Raw genomic sequence first — 22,490 nt, 5'->3', positions numbered from 1 at the left:
TTCTCTCTCCTAGAGGTGCTTGGTGGAGTAGGCTTTAGAGGTTACTTCTTGAGAATTTTGGAGGGTTGGTTGACTAAAGATAATGATGAGTTTTCACTTGAAGACGAGATATTAATGACTTCAACCACACTCTTGCTACTAGTAGTCATAGCTATAAGTCATGAGATAAGATAGGTATTGGAGAGGGATTTTGGAATAGGATGATAGCTACACAATGAGTGAAGGGCCTCGGGTATAGTGGCTTTAGCAATTTACACAAAATTCAGCGCATTTATGCAAGAAAATACGGTTGTTTTTTTTCCGTGTGGACTGTATACTTCACCATTCATAATATCCTCTTAGGAGGTACTCATAGAGTACATAACTAGGCTATGGTTAAGAGAAATTGAACTAATTGTATGCGGGACTCTGATTTGAGCCAAAAATACAAAAAATGGGGTAGCGTGGAGGTTTGGCGCAAATTGCAGCCATGTGTGCATTAATTGCCTAATTTTGTGTGTCTACCCTGGGCGCCACAATCTAGGGAACCAAAATGGCGGAATACGTTGGAGTGTATAGCTTGAATTGAAGCCACCACTATCCATGGGCCAAAAAGGCTATAACTAGGGAGATATTTAAGAAGAAGATTAAGAGGATGACTTTTACTAATGAAAAGAGGAAAAATAATAAAAAGAAAAACGAAAAGGCTAAGGATCAATGCTTATGGAATCATGCAATGGAGAGGACCCATGTGAGAAAACCAATGTGCTAGTGCATCAATTAAGCTACATGATTATAGTGGATTAAATGTGACTTTAATGAAAGTTAATGACATGATTCATAACACTTATGTTTCTACTAAAATGACAAGAGATTCAACACATGAAATGATGCAAAAAAAGACTTGTTTATTATGAAGCAAAAGTGAGCCTTACATAGGCTTTACAAGAGCAGTTTTGGAGTGGTGGATTTGGGTGAAAAGAGTGGAAAGAAACTAGGCTAAAATGGTAAAGTGGTAGAGATGATTTAGAGCCTAAAAGAGGTAGATTCCAAACGTGGAGAGATGCTAGGGGATGCTTCTAAATCAAGGGAAAAATGGTAGGCTAGATGCTTGGTAAATGTACTTCACCAAAGAGCACTTACCAAGGGTTAAATGGGAGAAACAACCTTAGAAAAATAGCTCATGTTTGGGACATTATTTCTAACATACAAGATGCAAAAGAAGCATGAATGTAGATATAAATTCTGTGTTTGAGAGCGGTGTGTGTGCTTTTTGTACTCCACACTCAAGGCCAAAAATGGGTCAGTTCCTTGGGGGTCTTACTTCAGGCCCAGCTCAGTCAATAAGCTCTAGGCTTTCCTTCAGACCACAGCAACAGAGACTCGTTGGGCTCATAACTAACGACCGCCTTTGCCTTGGTGTCCACTCAGCAATCCCTCCAGATTGGTGCATTCTAGCAACCTTCCACCTCCTCCGACTTAGGTCGCTTCGTTTTCCCAACTTGACATTTTTCCTGGTGATTTAACTATATAAGTGAGAGCTTGGGTTACCATGACACAGTTGTGCAGATGCACCACTAAAGGTCTGGCTTGGACCAAAAAAGCAAACAATGCTCATGACGTACACATGGCGAGTACGTAAGCTGGTGTGCAGAAGGCTTTTGGACAGGCTTCGGTGGTATGGGATGTCAAGCACCTATTATTGACAGCTTGAACTACTGTGAGACTTCCTTGTGGATTGTCTTCTTCCTCAATTTGGACAACAAGACTACAAGTTGATCCTCGTATTCTTCGACATCTGCACATACCACCTGTGTAACTCGTGTACGAACTTGGGAGTTTCTTGGACTTGGATTTGGACTTGAGCTTGGACTTGAACTTGGATCTGGATTTGGATATTGGATCTCGTACTAGTCCGGTGAGAGATTCTTGTGGGTCATCCCCGTGGTGTGCTCAGTATCAGAGATCTCGTGCCTTGACACGAACTTCGACTTGGGATTCTACATCGGCATATTTATTTGCTTTTGTATTCATTGTTGTATTGATCCTGGCCAACGTGCCCGTGGATTGTTCCTAAATAAATTCCTCAAAGGAAACGGGACCTATTCCCCGCTCAGTGTAGTGTATTGTGCAAAGTTCCCTATCCCTTCTCTCTCTCTCTCTCTCTCTCTCTCTCTCTCTCTCTCTCTCTCTCTCTCTCTCGTTTCCGTATCTACTCGCCGTCCGTCTCTGCTCGCGCCCCTTCCAATCGCCCCCCCCTCCCCCTGGTTTCCGTACCTGGTCATTTCCTCAAAGGAAACCGGACCTATTCCCCACTCAGTGTAGTGTATTGTGCAAAGTTCCCTATCCCTTCTCTCTCTCTCTCTCTCTCTCTCTCTCTCTCTCTCTCTCTCCCTCTCTCCCCCCCCCCCGTTTCTGTATCTGCTCGCCGTCCGTCTCTGCTCACGCCCCTTCCAGTCACCCCCCCCCCCCCCCCCCCCCGGCGGCCGTTTCCATACCTGGTCGTTTCCTCAAAGGAAACGAGACCTATTCCCCGCTCAGTGTGGTGTATTGTGCAAAGTTCCCTATCCCTTCTCTCTCTCTCTCTCTCTCTCTCTCTCTCTCTCTCTCTCTCTCTCTCTCTCTCTCTCTCTCTCTCTCTCCCTCCCGTTTCCGTATCTACTCGCCGTCCGTCTCTGCTCGCGCCCCCCCCCCCCATTTCCGCACCTGGTCGTTCGCCTTTCTCCACCCACCCTTGCTCAGGCCCCCAAGGCAGCAACATAACTCTCCCCTACACCTGTAGCTGAGCATCTTGTAGGAGAGGGTTGTTTGACAACATGGGTACAACTCTCAAGTTTTCATCTTCATTTCATCCACAAACAGATGGTCAATCGGAAGAGGCCAACTCTACAGTGTTAGATCTTCTTAAGTGTTATGTGTCAAAGCACAAGCAACAAGGGGAAAAGTATCTTCCTTTGGTGGAGTTTGCATATAACAACACCATTCATACCTCGACGGGCAAGGTGCCTTTTGAGATTGTGGAAGGAGGGAAGAAGGTACCACCTATTTTGCATACAAAGGATAAGATCTTTGAGGTTGATCAGTACGTGGAAAACATGGATGAAGCTTATCGGAGAGTTAAGTTGGCACTCCAGAAAACTCAGCAAAGCAAAAGAAAGCAGCAGACCGTCACAGACGTGAATTAGAGTTTGCATTGGGTGATTGGGTTCTTTTGCGATTTGAAAAGGCTAGACTCAAGAAGATGAAGAGTAAAGAGCGCTTATTCCCTAAGTTGAGCATGCGTTATTATGGGCCTTTTCAGGTATTGGAAAAGATTGGTCAGGTGGCCTATCGTTTGAAGCTACCAGATCACTGGAAGATTCACAATGCATTTCATGTGAGTCTCCTTAGACCTTTCCGTGGGGATGTGCCTGAGGATGTATCAGATGAGGCTCAGCCAGAAGTTGAGGAACTTGATGAGGTTCTTATTCCAGAGCAGATACTCGCACATAAGGAAAGAAAGGTACGAGGTAAAGTTTCCCGTCGCTATCTTGTGAAGTTCAAGAACTATTCACCGATGGATGCGAAGTGGATGGAGGAAGGTGACTTAACAGATTCACCTCAGGTTTTGCAGCTTTATCTCCATGCCTTTGAGTTGGAGCCGACTCCTGTTATGGCTCATTCGGGTTCAGCAGAGCATGGGTCTGGAGCATTGCCTGATGCTCAAGAGGGGGGTAGCACCTCCACTCCCTTGGTACAGACAGGCTCAAATGACATCTAGAGATCGCTTGGTGCAGTTTTTGTCTCACCCGAAGGTACTGATGGCTGACAGTACATCTGTTTATGGGACTTCTATGATATATGTGTACTAGTCACATTGGATGTTGTGGTTGTGTATGGTTCACAGTGGTATACAACTTGGACTACTACTACGCCATTGGTTTGTAGTGAATCATGTTACATGTGCATGGCTTAGAGAGATTGGGACGCTGATCTTGCCATATTGTATATTTCACTTTGGATATTTTGTTGTATCACCAGAATGCAATCGAGGACGCTTGCCATTGTTCAAGAGGGGGGCATGTCATGACCCTGTGAAAATGGAACAGCACAAGTGTGGGCATGGTGGTTGCTGCTGGTACGATTGGCTTCTCGAATGCAGAACCACGTGCTGATTTGGTAAGCTCTGAACTCGTCCATCTATCTTTCTTTCCATTGGCTTATGTCTGCTGCAGAGTTGTGTTATCTGGCCCCTTGTGAGAGGAGGGGTATGGCAGATTGAAAGGGTGGAAACAGAGATTGGACAGTGGAAGTATGTTTGTGTTGAGTTGTGGAACCATGTACATGGGATATGCTAGATGTGTGCTCAAGGCTGCCTTGCTGAATGGTCTTGGCTGATCAGAGGGAAACACAGAGTGTTGCTTTTGTGGGACACAGATCTGTGTGTGAATCCTCTGTGCTAAGAGGTATTGTGGGCTGCAAGATTGGACATACAGGTGTATTCTCCTGGCTGGTTTTGTTGTACTCAGGTTTACATCTTTTTGAATTTGAATAAAGAAATACCAGAAGGGGCACCAAGCTTTGGGGCCAACAGGTGTCGTTCTCATTTCAGATTTGGGGCACTCTAGCTCCAATTAAACTTGTTTTTATATTTGGACTACAAGTGGAAGGGTGACTGCTAGTCTACCGCACTTTGGTTTCTACCAGAGACCGGTTTCAGTAAAAGCTCCACATCCTCCAACTTTGGCCGTGGTGCGTGGAACACCAACCACAATGAAATCAGCCAAGTCATAAGACTCCAAGACAGACTCCATCATACCTTCCAAATGCCATAGTTGGTTCCATTCATTTGTTGATCCACCGGGAATGTGGGGAGAGTGGGGATCTTCACATGCTTCTCAGCCATCTCAAGCAAATCTGCCATCTCAAGAGTTCACAGGGTCTCGTGAAGGGAGGCTAGGTGGGAAAAAAAATGAAGAAGAGGTTGCAAACACTATGCAAGGTGGCTGTCCAATGGTGATGGCCGCCTTCTACCCGTTCTCCAAGTCCCAAACAGCCCAAGAATTCTCCAATCAGCACCAAAAAACAGCAAACCCTCAAGCTCTCACTGTCTCCAAGCTTCAAGCCACCTGAGGCTTTGATACCATGTCGGAATGCACAGTGGAAAATGAGACAACTGCTGTGAGAAAGGAAACGCAAAAGTATAGAGAGAGAGATAAGCTGTATAAACTCTGCTATATACAACAAGATCCGGTGCAATGACAAGTGGGGGGGCAAGGGTGGTATTTATACCACCCTATGGTGCTAGTCGGCCAGCCCAAAAACATCAGACAGCCACTGAAGAGGTCCACGACTGGATAAAACTAGTCGGCCAGCAAACACTCCGGTCGGCCAGGAGAAAACACGGTCGGCCAGGAGAAAACAAAGTCAGCCAGCACAGAGACAATTAGCCTACAACAACAGTCCCCTACGACTTGCAAAAAATGGGAAAACAATGGAAAAAATGAGGAAAATGGAGAGAACTCCTAGGCGGGCACACCCACAATAGAGGCCCTCACTGAGTAATATGGTACAGACATGAGATGACTACTAACATCCAATTCTACTCAAGGTATTCGCCACTTGTTCCAAGCTACCCTTTTGATACTTTATTTCCATATCAAAGTCTTGCATCAACTCAGCCTGCCGTGCCTTTCTCCCCCTCAATTCAGGTTTATCACAAATGTACTTAATTCGGGTACGGAATGCAACTATGGTGCGGTATGGTATGAGTGCATAAAGTACGCATAAAGATACATACTTTAAGTATGTTCACGTTTTTTACTATATATGTGTGTGTGTGTGTGTGTGTGTGTGTGTGTGTGTGTGTGTGTGTGTGTGTAAAATAAGAAATATCTAGCATCCATACAAAAATAGCATGAAAGACGATGGTTAACATGCACGATCCTAAAAGATGAATTTGGACATGTTCATGGATTCATCTACGTATATAATTCAGCCGTATTAGTGGACATGCAGATTTCACATTGTGAATTTTTCGTCGGAGTTGCGGCCAGTTGATATTGTGCTTATTCTTTCTATCTTTAGCAGTGCATTTTCCCTATCAACTACTTATTTGCTGTACTAATTCTTTCTATTTTTTCTACTTCCCTTAGAGCTCGGCTTGATTATGGCTGAGTCTGCCCTGCATCTCCGGAGGTTTGATAGAAACTCATGGCTTTTCTCCAAGTCTCCTGGGAAAGAGCTTCCTTAATGGAAGTGGGCTCTTTGTCCCGAATGATATGAGACATCAAAGCATAGTTCACCTGTAACAGCTTCTCTGATTGACTTCTATCACGAACTTTGTGCAATCTTCGAGGTCCATCCTCTGTGGTCCACTCGGAGGGATATTGCGTAGCACCTATCTCCCGAATGGTGTCCAATAACCACTTTGGTACTTGAACAGAACGTGGAGCCTTCTGCTGGTGCTGGGGCTCATCTCCAGCTGCGGGCATAGCGTCTGAATGGGAGAGAGAATTAGGGTTTGAGTTCATGTGGGAGACATACACAGAGAGAAGAAGGGAGAGAGAGAGAGAGTTGTAGGCATAAGTCAACTCATGAGAATGAGTGTGTGACTCCCCTATCACACATGTATATTGCACTAGTACACATAGTGCACTTAGTACATTAAAAGTACTATGTGTACTATGTACTATAACTTATGGGCATGTACACACTATAAGGGTGGGCATAATGCCTTTACCCCAACAACCTCCCACTTAAAGGCAAAGTGCCCTTAAATGAAGGAAAAGAAAAAATCAGCACGTACATGATAATATACAAGGCCATATCAAGGCTGAAACTGGCCTCATCCAATGCCCATCAAGTGTCTGCAATGAGCAAACCGCTCTGGAGGCAAACTCTTTGTCAACAGATCAGCCGGGTTGTCATCCGTATGAATCTTAACAAGCTGAATTTGCTTGTTCTCTATCACCTCTCTGATGAAGTGATACTTCACATCCACATGCTTCGTCTTTGCATGAAAAACAGGGTTCTTTGCCAACTGGATGGCACTCTGACTGTCACAATGCAACAATGGAATATCCCTTGTATAACCCAAATCAACCACTAACCGAGATAGCCATAATGCCTCCTTGCAAGCCTCTGTGGCTGCAATATACTCGGCCTCTGTAGTAGATAAGGCTGTGCACTTCTGCATCCTGGATATCCATGACACAGCACCTCCTGTGAATGTAAACACATAACTGGTAGTAGACTTCCGGTTATCTGGATGACCGGCATAATCCGAATCCGTGTAACCATGCACTAATGCATCCTGTTTGCCAAAGCAAATGCACATATCCTGTGTGCCCTTCAGGTATCTCATGACACCTTTCACTGCTTCCCAATGCTTCTTGCCAGGGTTGGCCATGTATCTAGAAACCACTCCCACTACAAATGCAATGTCCGGCCTAGTAGCAACCATGGCATACATGAGACTGCCACAAGCTCAAGCATACGGAATCTTGGCCATATCAGCCCTGCCACTATCTGACTGTGGGCTGTCCATAGCACTGAGTTTCACATATGGAGGCAAAGGAGTACTAGTCTTCTTCCCCCCGTCCATATTGAACCTCTGCAAAACTTTGCCAATGTATTCCTTCTGAGACAAATACAACACATGCTGATTTCTGTCCCGAAGTATCCGCATACCCAAAATGTGATTTGCATCACCCAAATCCTTCATATCAAAGGTTTGACGCAGCCTCTTCTTCAAGGCATCCATCTCTTTACGAGATTTCCTGGCAATCAACATATCATCAACATACAAGATGAGGATCAATAGACTGCCATCCAAAGCTTTCTTGGTGTATAAGCAGTGATCTATGTCACTTCTCCTGAATTTCTGTGATTTCATGAATGTATCAAATTTATGATACCATTCCCTTGGTGCCTGTTTGAGCCCATAAAGACTCTTTTTCAGCTTGCATACAAGCTTCTCCTTTCCACTCACTGCATAACCCTCTGGCTGTTGCATATATATCTCCTCATGGAGATCACCGTGAAGAAAAGCAGTCTTCACATCCATCTGAATCAAGTCCAGATCATCATGTGCAACCAAAGCTAACACAGCTCTAAGTGTGGTCATTTTGACCACTGGAGAGAAGATCTCATCAAAGTCCACACCATATTCCTGCTTGAAGCCCTTAGCCACTAACCTGGCTTTGTATCTTGGCTTTGCATCTGGTGCAACTTTGAGCCTGTAAACCCACTTGCAAGGCAAAACCTTCTTGCCTGTAGGCAAATGCACCAACTTCCATGTTCCATTTTTGTGTAGAGAATCCATCTCTGACTTCATGGCACGCTCCCAAAGAGCCTTGTCTGCCCTCTGTAAAGCCTCCTTATAACATGAGGGCTCCCCACAGTCAGTAAGCATCAAGTAGTCAACCCCTGGAACAAACCTGTCAGGGGCTCTGGAGGGTCTTGTGGACCTCCGTACCCAATGACCATCATTTGCAGGTTGCTGTCCAGCCTGCATATCACCTATCGGTGGCTCCTGTTCCATGCCATAAGGCTGAAAAATCATGCCCGGTATCTCCTCTAACTGTGGTATATCCATAGGGATATCTTCTGCCATCTCTGGCTGTCCATTTGGACCATTTTCAGCACCATTTAAGGGCTGGTTTTGCTGCTGTAATGGCTGATTTACAGCCCTTGGTTGTTGTCCATGATGTCCATCATCATCAAAAATGACTCTGCCAGGCTCCTGTTGCCTTGCAGGCTCCTTATACATGCATGTTTCATCAAAAATGACATCATTGCTGCGTATAATCTTTCTATTCACGGGATCCCAAAGTCTATACCCCATTTCACCTCTGTCACCATATCCTAGGAATATGCATTTGTGAGACTTAGGATCAAGTTTGGTGCGCATTTCCCTGCGTATGTGCACGTACGCAACGCAACCAAACACTCTCAAGTGCTTGTATGAAGGAGGCTTCCCTGTCCATACTTCCTCTGGCACTTTCCCACCAAGCCTCGTGTTAGGTGACCTGTTTATAAGATGAACAGCTGTCATAACAGCTTCAGCCCAAAAACCATGAGGTAACGCAGCATGTGACAACATAGAACGGACCTTCTCCTGAATGGTCCTGTTCATCCTCTCTGCTGTCCCGTTTTGTGGAGGATCATAAGGAGTAGAGAGCTCCCTCTTGATGCCTTTAGCATCACAAAAGTCCTGAAACTGTTTGGACATATACTCTCCACCATTGTCGGAACGCAAAGCCTTCAGTGTTTTGCCAGTTTGATTCTCAACATGAGCAACAAACTTCTGAAACACTGAGAATGTATCACTCTTCAAACGAAGAGGATAAACCCACACCTTACGTGTGGCATCGTCAATAAAAGGCACAAAGTATTTTGCCCCTCCCAAAGAAAGCTAAGACATCTCACATACATCTGTATACACAAGCTCTAACTGAGCATCTTTCTGTCCAAGAGCTTTCTTGTGGGGGCACTGGAGTTACCTACCATATATACAATGCTCACAAAACTGAAAACTTGAAAACTTTAGAGAAGGCAAGTAACCCAAACGAGACAATTGCTCCATTCCTTTGACACTCATGTGTCCCAACCGGCTATGCCACATAGAGATTTCCGACAGCTCGGTTGCATTTACATTAGCATGGTGACAAACACCTGCATGCATGAAATAAAGAGTGTCCACCTTAGAGCCTCTGGCAACAACCAGTGAGCCCTTACTAATCTTCCACTTTCCACGACCAAATGTGGTAACATAATCAGCATCATCAAGCTGTCAAGTAGAAAGCAGGTTCTTCTTGATCTCAGGCACATGCCTGACATCATGGAGCATAAGCTGTGAGCCATCTGAAAACACAAGCCTCACATCACCTCTGCCAAGAATCTTGCATGCATGGTTATCACCCAAATAAACTACTCCTTCATTGCCAGCAGTATACCTGACAAACAAGTCTCTGCAACCTGTGACATGAAAGGAGGCACCTGAATCAATGATCCATGAGTGCATACCATGACCATCTCCTGTAAGAAGTGAATGGGCATCAAGTGAAGACGTGAATAGGATCTCATCCTCACTGTCACCTGCATGTGACACATTGATTTCTTCAATCTTGACTCCACCTTTGCCCTTTTGCTTTGCATCTTTGGCTTCATCTTTGTCTTTGTCTTTGCCTTTTCCCTTTTCTTTTTGATCATTTTTCCATTTGTAGCATTGCTTTTTGATGTGTCCCTTCTTGCCACAATAATGGCATTCCAAGTCCTTTTTGGAGCGAGACTTGCTCCTTCCCCGTTCTTGGCTTTTACCCCTTTGCTGGGATCTCCCACGTGCATTCATTGCATTGGACTTTCCAACAGAATTGTTCTTCCTGTTCATCTCTTCTTGAAGAAGAGCACCCTCAACATCTACATATGACAGCATAGCATTCGAATTGCTAGTGGCTGTCCTGAATGTGTCCCAACTCTCTGGCAAAGTGCATAAGAGAAAGGTGGCTTTGAACTCATCGTCCATTGCCAACTTTTGATTAATGACTTGGCTGACAATACCATTAAACTCATTTAGATGGGCTGTCATAGACGCCCCTTCCTTCATTTGAAGACCTATGAGTTTCTTCAACCAATACACTTTGCTTGAGGCACTTTGCTGGGTATACAAGTCCTGCAATCTCTGCCACATTCCCCAAGCTGTCTTCTCTTCACGAATGCTGAAAAGTAAAGAGTCTGACACAGACAACATGATAGTAGATCTTGCCAGCTCATCCATATCTTCCCACTCTTCAGCAGTAAGAGAAGCGGGCATTACACCCCTTTCTTTGATGGGCTTGTGCTGCTTTTTCTGGAGCAACACATTATAGCACTGGGTTTGCCAAATATCATAGTTATGTGAGCCTTCAAGCTTCTTGATGTGAAGCAATGAAGAGCTCTCACCTGTGGTTGCCATAGCAATATGCAACCTGTCAATGCCTGACTCCCTGCAAAATGTGCAAACACTGCACCAAAAGCACACAAAGTGCTCACAGTTGTTCTCCCAAGCTTTATCTCCCACTGCGGAAGCACGAATGCAACTTTTCTCCCACTGTATGTGATGAAATCACCAAAATCTGGTTGCTGTAGATTTAGGACAGCACCTTAAATGTGCTCTGATCCCCTTCCAAAGTACTGTACAGCAGTACTAAGTGCTCACCAATGATGTACCAAACCTGTACCGGCAAGTACAGCAGCTAAAATTGAACCTTTTGGTCACTCAAATCAATGTGCAGCCATGCCAAAACTTGTACAAAGCTGTACCAAATCTGTACCAGCGAGTACAGTAGCAATAAATGCTCTCCTGGCTGTCCAAATGAGTGAAAATCAGGCTTTCACAGTCCCGAAAACTGCATACAACAGTCCCGTACAAAAATTGGGCAAAAGCCCCTTGACTGCAAGCTGATTTCTGAGGATTCAAGGCATAAAAGTCTTGCCTGCTGCTTTGCCAAGCTCAACAAGCATAAAATCTTGAAAAGCCCCTTGATTTAAGATCAATTGCTGATCATACATGGTACATTGACGCACATGAAGGCATCCAAAGTCTTCACGGTGCTTCCCCCTGGCCACATATACATCCAATACATGAAAGCCCCTTGATTTACAGGCACATTGAGTGCTTGACAGGCATCAACACGTTGCGCAAAGCATCAAATGCGATTGCCTGCATGCAAATCAATCCAATCGGCACAAAAGCCCTTTGATCTGTACTGCAATTTGCTGCAATTTTGTCCGAATGTGCGATTTCTCACATCATACAGCATGTATGAGTGCTTAATTGCACAATTACATCAAAAGCCCCAAATTTTGACATCCGATTTCCTGCAAATTGATCCTGATTGTGACCAATGTCACCCAATTTTGCCAATTTTGCTCAAAAATTGAGCAATTTGGCACCTGTACTTGCTCAATTGATGATTGTACCTGCTCAATTGCAAATCCCAAGAAAAATTGAAGCAAAATACCTTGTAATTTCTGATTTTTTGTTGCAGAAAAAAGGGTTGATGAATTTGGTGCTGCTATTGCAGAAATGGTCGCAGCATGCTGTGGCGGTGGCGGTGGCGGAGAAACCGTTGGCTGAAGAGAAGCGAGACTGTAGGAGGAGACGGGAAGCTCAAGACGACTTGCACACAGTTGCAGCAGCGAAAATGGAACATGCAGGTGTACTTTGCTACGCCTTGGGGCCAGGAGTCTGACGCCTTGTGGCCACCAATCGCTACACGTTCACCGCACCTGCGAGCTCTTGCGACGGGAACGATGCGCGAGCTCTTGCGACGGGAACGTTCAGCGGAAGCTCTATGCGTGCAGCGTGTGTACTGCACTATGTGGCAGCACGAATTGGACGCCTGGCTGCTCAGCGCTGACACACCTGCCTAGTGTTCGATGGACGCCCGCCTGCTGTGCGCTGACTCATAGACGTGTTCGCTCGCTTGAGTATGGACACCCGCCACCTTCTCTTTCCGCTCACCTGCCTGCGGTTGCTGCTGCGAGCGCTGCTGCCCTGCACTGGAGGTGTGTGAAGCGACCCAAGCACTTATCCCTGCCGCCCGTCAAGCTTCACTGTTCTATGCTGGCCGAAGATGCTATCTGTAAGCACCTGCTCCACAGCCTGAAATGCAGCTTCAAACTGTTCACATGGAACAGCCTCACAATTTGGATAAGCTCTACTTGCCGCTGGGAGAGGATCAAGACAGCTACCTAAGCTCTGATACCAGTTGAATGGGAGAGAGAATTAGGGTTTGAGTTCATGTGGGAGACATACACAGAGAGAAGAAGGGAGAGAGAGAGAGAGAGTTGTGGGGATAAGTCAACTCATGGGAATGAGTGTGTGACTCTCCTATCACACATGTATATTGCACAAGTACACATAGTGCACTTAGTACATTAAAAGTAGTAAGTGTACTATGTACTATAACTTATGGGCTTGTACACACTATAAGGGTGGGCATAATGCCTTTACCCCAACAGCGTCTACAACTGACTGAGGCTGTCTAGCTGGAACGATAGCATGAGAATCATCGTCATACTTATCTGGTTCTCCAAGAAGTGGTGGCTCATCAATAATGGAAGCTGGAAGATGCTCATCAAAGACAACATCCCTGTTGACAACCACCTCGTTCCGCTCTGGGTCATATAACCTATAGCCTTTGGAAAGAGAGTTATATCCCACAAATATAAGCTTCCGGGACTTCGAGTCAAGCTTCCTCCTATGCTTCTTTGGAATGTGAACATAGGCATCACTCTCAAACACTCGGAAATGGGAGAAATCTGGTTTCCTGCCAAAATAAGCCTCGTATGGAGTCATCTTTGGTATTGAAGTCGTCGGAGATCGGTTGAGGGTATGGATAGCCGTAGCCACACCGTCTCCCCAAAGTGGACGAGGAAGATCACGATGCTTCAGCATCCTCCTCGCCATCTCCACCGCAGTCCGGTTCTCACGCTCAACTACTCCATTCTCTGACGGCGAACTTGTATTGGCCAGCTCCCGCTTGATGCCATGCTCCGCACAAAACCGCACAAAAGCATTAGAAGAGATCTCCCCTCCTTTGTCAGCTCGAAGGGTCTTCATCTGCAATCTAGACTCCTCCTCCACCATAACATGCAACTCCTCCGCTTGATGCCATGCTTGGTCCTTCTGGGAAACAAAATAAACCCATGTAAACCTGCTGCAATCATCCACAAGCAACATAAAATACAAAGAACCTCGTAAAGATGGAGTCTGCATAGGTCCACATAAGTCAGTGTGTGCCAACTCCAAAGGTTTCGAAGCTTGCCTAGTAGCTTGCTTCAGAAAAGATTCCCTGTGCTGCATAGCATGAATGCAAGAACTACAGTGTCCCTGCCTGCTGACAACATTTGGTAAGCCATCCACCATCTGGTCCCGGAAAGCCCGCCGCAGCACATCCACATTCAAGTGGTCAAAACGGAAATGCCAAAAATCACCGAGCTGAGTACTTGTTAGAGAAGAGAGTGCTGAGAGTTTCTAAATCCCATTCTCCACTCCGCCTTCCCAAACAACTTGGCATGTTGCTTTGTCCCAGAGAGCAACATAATGCTCATCAAACTGCACCCATATGCCAGCCTTGGAAACCTCATGCATTGACAAAAGATAAAAACCAAGAGCTGGGACAAAGAACCCGGGAGAAATGCTTCCTTTCTTTGCCATCAAGAAGAATCTCACCTGTCCTCACTGTGAATCGGGATAGTAGAGTTATCACCAATGAAGATGCGACCTGGCTGCCATCGAAGATCTTGTAATAACTCTCGGGAAGGAGTTAGGTGCCTGGAAGCACCACTATCGAGAATCCACTCCCGAGTATCTTTGGTGGACCTCCCTACTCGAAGAAGATGAAGCGTCTTTGTCCATAATCTCCAAGTGCAGAAGAATCAGCACTCTTCTTGGTACTCTGCTGGGGACACTTCCTCCAATACTGATCCTTTTGGCCACAATGGTTACAGGTCCGCTTGGCCTTCAAAGCATCATGCTCTGAGTCGGGATTCTTCTCAAAAGACTTCTCCGATGAAGACTTCCCTTTGCCCTTGTTGTTGTTGCGGCCTTTTGACCGCTGGCCAATCAAGGCCTCAGAAACTCCACCCTGTGGAGGGTTCATAAACTGCTCTTCCTGGTCCAAAGCCATAGGCATAAGCTCCTCCCACGTGATGGTGCTGAGCCTCCCACTAATGATCAAAGAGGAATAGAAAGCTGAATACTGAGAGGTCAAGAAGATGAAAGAACGCACATGGGCATTGACACGATGCCATAACTGTGCCTGAGCCTCCCGTTCTTTCCCAGTAGAAGGTAAAAGCTCCCTGTCCTCCAACTCTGGCCGTGGTGCGTGGAACACCAACCACAATGAAATGAGCCAAGTCATAAGACTCCAAGACAGACTCCATCGTACCTTCCAGATGCCATAGTTGGTTCCGTTCAACTGTTGCTCTTCCTGGTCCACCATAGGCACAAGCTCCTCCCACGTGATGGTGCTGAGCCTCCCACTGATGATCAAAGAGGAATAGAAAGCTGAATACGGAGAGGTCAAGAAGATGAAAGAACGCACATGGGCATTACTGACACGATGCCATAACTGTGCCTGAGCCTCCTGTTCTTTCCTAGTAGAAGGTAAAAGCTCCCCATCCTCCAACTTTGGCCGTGGTGCGTGGAACACCAACCACAATGAAATCAGCCAAGTCATAAGACTCCAAGACAGACTCCATCATACCTTCCAGATGCCATAGTTGGTTCCGTTCATTTGTTGATCCACCGGGAATGTGGGGAGAGTGGGGATCTTCACATGCTTCTCAGCCATCTCAAGCAAATCTGCCATCTCAAGAGTTCACAGGGTCTCGTGAAGGGAGGCTGGGTGGGAAAAAAAATGAAGAAGAGGCTGCAAACACTATGCAAGGTGGCTGTCCAATGGTGATGGCCGCCTTCTACCCGTTCTCCAAGTCCCAAACAGCCCAAGAATTCTCCAATCAGCACCAAAAAACAGCAAACCCTCAAGCTCTCACTGTCTCCAAGCTTCAAGCCACCTGAGGCTTTGATACCATGTCGGAATGCACAGTGGAAAATGAGACAACTGCTGTGAGAAAGGAAACGCAAAAGTATAGAGAGAGAGATAAGCTGTATAAACTCTGCTATATACAACAAGATCCGGTACAATGACAAGTGGGGGGGCAAGGGTGGTATTTATACCACCCTATGGTGCTAGTCGGCCAGCCCAAAAACATCAGACAGCCACTGAAGAGGTCCACGACTGGATAAAACTAGTCGGCCAGCAAACACTCCGGTCGGCCAGGAGAAAACACGGTCGGCCAGCACAGAGACAGTTGGCCTACAACAACAGTCCCCTACAACTTGCAAAAAATGGGAAAACAATGGAAAAAATGAGGAAAATGGAGAGAACTCCTAGGCGGGCACACCCACAATAGAGGCCCTCACTGAGTAATATGGTACAGACATGAGATGACTGCTAACATCCAATTCTACTCAAGGTATTCGCCACTTGTTCCAAGCTACCCTTTTGATACTTTATTTCCATATCAAAGTCTTGCATCAACTCAGCCTGTCGTGCCTTTCTCCCCCTCAATTCAGGTTTATCACAAATGTACTTAATCGACTCGTGGTCGGTTAGCACAACAAACTTGGTTCCATAAAGATAATGTCGCCAAGTTTTTAGAGCGTGGATAACCTCATATACAACTCTTTCTCTCGAGCGTGCTATCTGACCTGCATTCATTGAGCACACGTTGGCCATCTTGGAGCATACCACTCCTATTGCAAAGTCACTAGCATCCATCTCGACTACAAGTGGTCTGCTAGGATCTTGTCAAGGCCAATATAGGTGCTTCCATCACCTTAATCATCAAGCTTCTCGTTCCAAGAAATCAGGCCATTGGACTTAACGTCCTCTTTCCCAAAGGAGGTATGTGAAAGTTACGGTTAACTGTGAATAATACCTCATTGACTTCTCGAGAAAGACGGTTGTTGGCTATTTCGGAGTGAGTGGTTGTGTCCATTGGTGTGAACAACCCCCTTAGGGTGTGAACATCCCTTATTAAGGTCTAGGTCAAAAGATGATGCTTGATGCCTTTAAAAGCATGTACTGGGGTGGTTCTTATAATCATATGAGTATCATCAACATATCTCTCGTGGTCAATTACATCTCTCTCAGGACATGCCAGCTTTGCCATACAAAGGTTGAGAAAGAGGCTTACTATTGTTGGCCTTTGGCCTCCGGGAAGTCTTGGTGTGAACAGTCTTACACACGCACACTTTTTACCTTGTAGTGGCAGCGGTTTTTTTCCTGTGTGAACACACTCTAGTGTGTTGGGCACTTTAGCTGTAACATGCGGACAGTTTGATCGTAGTAAAAAAACCCTAGTTTAACTTAACTATACTTAAGAGATAGACAAGAATATAGTTCAATGCAATGCAACTATATTAAATGAATGAAGATTACAACAAAGATCTGGAAAGATTTGTGGAGAAATCTCATGCGGAGTGCTGGTGGTGGTACTACTGTGTGAATGCTTCTGACTGGATGCTTCTAACTGAACTGACTGTTGCTGAAGCTTCTCCTGTGAACAAGGGCTGAAGTCCACGATCGAGGAGTGCTTCACTGATGCCTGTGACTGCTTCAACTGGTCTCTGATGGTGGCTGAAGACCACTTTTCTTGAGCACTCATGAGATCTGCTAACATGAAGATGTGATTGTTGCTTAAATAGGTGCATCAGGGCTGGGTCGGTTGCTGAATTGCAGTCAGCCTCGTCCATAAAGCCACCGACTTGCACACATGCTCATAAATGCTCTAGAGAGGCTACCGACTGGATCATCTGTTGCCGACTTGTTCTCCTGCTGTCGACTGGTCCAAGCTGTGCTGCCTAATATACCTGCTTGTTGCCTACTATGCTTGCTTAATGCTAATGAATGTCAAGAATGCCATGCCACTTGTACACCAACTAGGTGTGCATGTGACGTTACCCTGTGCTAAACTGTTGCTAGGTGGTACACCTGTCAACACTTCAACTCCTCTGCTGATCCTCCTCCATTGAAACCACTGCCCCACTTGCTCTTCTTCTGCCGGGATTGAGGTCGACTACAAGAGTTGAATCCATTGAGCCAAAGTCTTCTCCATTGTGGGAACTGCATGGCAAATGCAGACAAAACTACCTGGAAAACTTGAAACACCTCTGACCTGTCTGTGGAATCCTTTCACATACCATCTTCGTTGATGGACGCAAAAGCGATTGACATGATGCTGAATGGCTTAGGGACTCAGCATGAACTAAGGCTGGTTACCCTATAGAGCCCGCGTGATACCAATGTAACATGCGGAGAGTTTGATTGTAGTAAAACAACCCTAGTCTAACTTAACTACACTTAAGAGAGAGACAAGAATATAGTTCAATGCAATGCAATGGAACTATATTCAATGAATGAAGATTACAACAAAGATCTGGAAAGATCTGGTGCGGAATGGTGGTGGTGGAACTACTGGATGAATGTTTCTGACTGGATGCTTCTAACTGAACTGACTGCTGAAGCTTCTCTTGTTAACAAGGGCTGAAGTCGGCAACTGAGGAGTGCTTCATTGATGCCTGTGACTGCTCCTGTTGGTCTTTGATGGGCTGAAGACCACTTTGCTTGAGCACTCATGAGATATGCTGAAATGAAGATGTGACTGCTGCTTAAATAGGTGCATCAGGGCTGGGTCAGTTGCTGAATTGCAGTCGGCCTGGTCCATAAAGCCACCGACTTGCACACATGCTCATAAATGCTCTAGAGAGGCTGCCAACTGGATCATCTGGTTAATGGTCATGAATGCCAAGAATGCCATGCCACTTGTACACCAACTGGGTGTGCATGTGACATTAGCCCTAGGACGACTTGTACTTTGTACTTCACACAATCTTATGATCTATTGAGTACTTCCAGCTATCACATCACGTCTCTCTCTCAACTTGATATGACTGTGTGTGGAGCATCTACTCCCCCATCCAATATTTGGTATCAGAGCCTTTATGCTGGTCGCCACTGCCCGTCGTACGGATCTGCAGCACCATGCTAGTTGCCACTTAGATCTACAGCCAATAGCCGCCTCCCAGCTGCCCACCGTACGGATCTACAATAGCAGCCAACAGTCGCTTGGCGCTGTCCATCGTACAGATCTGCGCATCTGCCCGTCATACGGATCTGCAGCACCATGCTAGTTGCCACATAGCCGCCTCCCAGCTGCTCACCGTATGGATCTACAACAGCAGCCAACAATCGCCTACGCCGCCACAAAAACTACTGTCGCCGCTTGCTACGACCACTGCTCCATCGTTTCCCTGTGCATTAGAAGACTCGCCGAGGTGTGAATTAACAAACCCCCAAATCATCTTTTTTGATTTGGGGATTTCCGCCAGCATCGCCATAGCAGCATCCATCCACCGGCTGAGCCGCTAGCTCCGCCCGCCGCCCACAGTTGCAGAGCCAAATTTTTAGACCAGAAATTTTTCATTTTTTTTTGCATGGCTGCGTTCGTCGTCATTTCCCAAGTCTCCCAAGTTGGAGAACTCCAGAATAGGAGCCCTCAAAAACCCTCTGCAAATTTTCAGCTTCTCCAAAAACAGAGTTGAATTGAGCCTTGGGCATAGTTACCGCGGAACGGGAACGTTCCGGGAACGTTGGATGCTAGAACGGGAGCGGGAACGGGAACGGGAGCGGATCGGGAACGTCGCGGAACGCCACGTCATATGACATGTCAGCATATGACACAAAAAAATGTAACTTTTTGTATACGGATAGCCAAATATGCTTCATAATATTTGCTCCCTCAAGACATGAACATACATTTCTGCAAGCAAAACTTAAAAAAATAAAAAAAAAATCGAAACGTTTCGAGACGTTCCGGGAACGTGCCTTCGCCCGGAACGGCGTTCCAACGTTCCAGGAAGGCGGAACGACGTTCCGTGGTAACTATGGCCTTGGGTTAAATCCGGTATTCATCGTGCTCTCTCTCAGTGCACTCGGCATCAAAATACAACATGCTTACACCCATCTTTGGGGTTTGTTTTGGTCATCAAGCCTCTATTTAGATAACTTTTCTATCCCTGCACTCTGTCATCTCAATACATTTGCAGGTCCTTGTCATAAGTGAATCATTGGGCATCACAGAAGCTTGCCTTTCAGTGGACATTGAGGGTTTGTAGTGCATTGTGCAGTGCGCTTGGGACAGATTGTTAGTTGCCTTTGAGCCATGGCTAATAATGATGTATTTGGGATGCGCTCTACCGAGGACAAGCTTGATGGGACTAATTATCCCATGTGGGCATATATGATGAAGCATGTACTGGTTGCAAATAATTTGGAGGTGTATGTATCGTGCTGAGTTAAGGCCTGCTAGTCTTGCATCTGCAGCTAGCACGTCAGGGGGATCCACTGTTGGAACGAGTGATTCTAGTTCTAGTGGAAGTGCACCGCGTGCACCTGTTCCTTCTACACAAGAACAACTTAGATGGGATGCTAAAGATGCGCAGGCTCATCCCTTGATTGCTCTCTCATGTAAATGGCAAGTCGTACCTCATATTCGTTCATGTACTTCTAAAAGTGCATGGGATATACTTGTCTGTTTATATTAGATCTGCAATGAAGCTCGTGTAGCTTATCTATGGAAAAAGCTTGACTTGGAGCATATGACTGAGGGTGATTCTATGGATGGATTTCTCACTCGTTAAGGATTTACGAGAGCAGTTTATCAATATTGTTGAGGTGATATCTGACAATTCACTTGTCTCCACGGTTCTCAATGGCTTGCCTAAATCCTATCAGGATTTGCTACGACTATTTGCCTCTTGAGGAAGATAAATACAGATTTGTACACATTTGATGATTTGGTAGCTCTCTTGCTACAAAAAGAGCAATCTCGTTCCACTAATTGGATCATCTTAGCCTACACACCCACACCACATAGCTTGCCCCGGACCGCCCCCAACCAGCTACCCACCACGAAGATGCAGAGATCGCTTCTTGAGAATCATAGTTGGATGGATTCATCCAGAGGCCAGGATACTTGCACAAGCACATGTCACAGGCCATGCAGATTGCAATTGAACAGATTTAGGCCTCATCCCACCACCTTAGAGTGGAGACAGGGACAGCAGAGGGCACTGCCAGAAACGAGAATATGTCGACTCTGCACGACGCATGTCGAGATGGAGGAGCACTACATATGCACATGCCCAGTATTTTATGAGATCCCAAGGAGATGTCATTGCCTCTGCCGAGAGGCCATTGTCCAATATCATTGCCCGATCAGCACTGCATAGGACTTCACCTCAAAGAGCTCAGCCAGCACTAAGAATCGCTCTTCAAAGAAATCAGAGCCCAGCCTCACAGCAGACCATCAAAAGCTTCTTCCAATCTCAAGATGGCAGCACAGGGAGCGATCCAGAGAGGTACCTGTGCCCACAAATCCACCCCAGAGGTCTAGCTGCCCCCATGTCCCACCTCCACCCTACTGGAGTCACCCTGGACCATGCCCACACTGGCTACAGCGCACTCCACGTCCACAAGCCCTAGGACATGACATCTCTCCACAAGGCAGCTCCAGATTGGGGAGATTCTTCACCGATATAGAGTACTGAGGGTGAACTTGGCGAGTCTTTCGACAGTCATAGACTTACCTATGCTAGATATTCTGGATGGATGAGGATGACAATATCACACCCACATGAGCCCTCCTAGTTTTTTTCATGGCCCAGTACCACATGGAAATCTTGTACCACTTTTGGTCTCATAGACCCATTGGGTCTTTTGAAGATGTTCCGTGTAAAACTCTCTCTCTCTCTCATTTACACATCCACACATACGCGACCAATACTCCTCTCTCTCTCTCTCTCTCTCTCTCTCTCTCTCTAGAATATATACCCTAGACCCAAAACCCAAAACATAAAATCTTAAAACCTAAACCCTACATCCTAACTCTAAACCCTACGTCCTAAACCTTAAACCATAGAGACTAGACTGAAAATCCAAAATCCTACACCTAAACCCTAAAATCTTAAAACACTACTTTTGTGAAAAAAAATGCATAAAACATCACTTACATTTTACTCTAAATCCAAAAACGTCCAATTAAAAAAAGAATTACAAAAGAGAAGAAACTATATTCTCGAGAGAGAGAGAGAGAGCTATCTGCATTGGACAGTGTTGATATGAATATAATAAACGAGAACTTATAACACTGATTATTGAATACTTCTTCAGCCAGAGCAAGGGAACTCTTTTTTTTTTTTAATACTGATAATTGAATACCTCTTCAGCCAGACCTAGAAGACGGTATGAAAAAAAACAAAAGCAAAAAGGCAAAGGCCAAAGCTGTAAAGGAGAGGGCTTGCTTACACATGCAGGATAGCCATGGCCTGAACAGAACGAAGAAAAACTTGCAAGCAAAAGAGCTACCTGAGATACAGCGATGGGGCAAACCTATGGCTTTCTGGCTTCTTCTCCTGGTTCGCTCTTCTTCTTCTTCTTCTTCTTCAGCTCTGATGCATAGCGATCTTTGCTTAAACATTGGAGTGCATAAAAATTAAATTATTGCTAGTTAAGTAGTAAGGTCCTTTTTTGTAACGACCGGTGCGGATTGTCCATCTCCCGCTCACCTTGCATGCACAAATGTGGTCTCTCTCTCTCTCTCTCCTTAATATTTGATACGAGTACACTTGTCCGGCCCAAACCCTCCATGGGCAGTCAATGCCCTCTCTAGAGGAGGGTTTCTATGTGGGAGCACACCATCCTAAAGTCTGATGGCTTGTACCCAACACTAGATTCAATTTACACTAGAAATAGCTAATCCATAAGCAAGATTGCCCATCGATGGTTTATGTCCATTTATGTTTGTATAGCAAGCGTGTAAAGCTCCAACCTCTAAGTTTCAGAATTGGTGACATCAGTCAAGTTATGTGGCACTTGGGCAATTTTGTAAGTGAAGAGAGTTTCACACAAGCAATG

At 45.7% G+C, this 22,490-nt stretch overlaps 1 protein-coding gene across 2 annotated transcripts in view; it reads right to left on the bottom strand.

Moving 5' to 3' along the window:
• The window catches only part of LOC147627424 (tRNA-splicing endonuclease subunit Sen2-1-like), a 30,684-nt gene extending 8,577 nt beyond the window's left edge, over positions 1 to 22,107 (bottom strand). Inside the window, exon 1 of one of the 2 annotated variants that reach the window (XM_086814312.1) lies at positions 21,942 to 22,107. In XM_086814312.1, the coding sequence (XP_086670438.1) occupies positions 21,942 to 22,053 (112 nt within the window). In that variant the 5' untranslated portion in view covers positions 22,054 to 22,107. The other variant, XM_086814313.1, reaches the window with a different exon arrangement.
• Positions 22,108 to 22,490: the final 383 nt, after the last annotated feature.

This window comes from Cibotium barometz, chromosome 20 (assembly GCF_041138505.1).
Source record: "Cibotium barometz isolate CiBa-2024 chromosome 20, ASM4113850v1, whole genome shotgun sequence".
Lineage (NCBI taxonomy): Eukaryota > Viridiplantae > Streptophyta > Polypodiopsida > Cyatheales > Cibotiaceae > Cibotium > Cibotium barometz.
The sequence above is the reverse complement of the archived record's forward strand: the minus strand, read 5'-3'. Positions and strand labels throughout refer to the sequence as shown.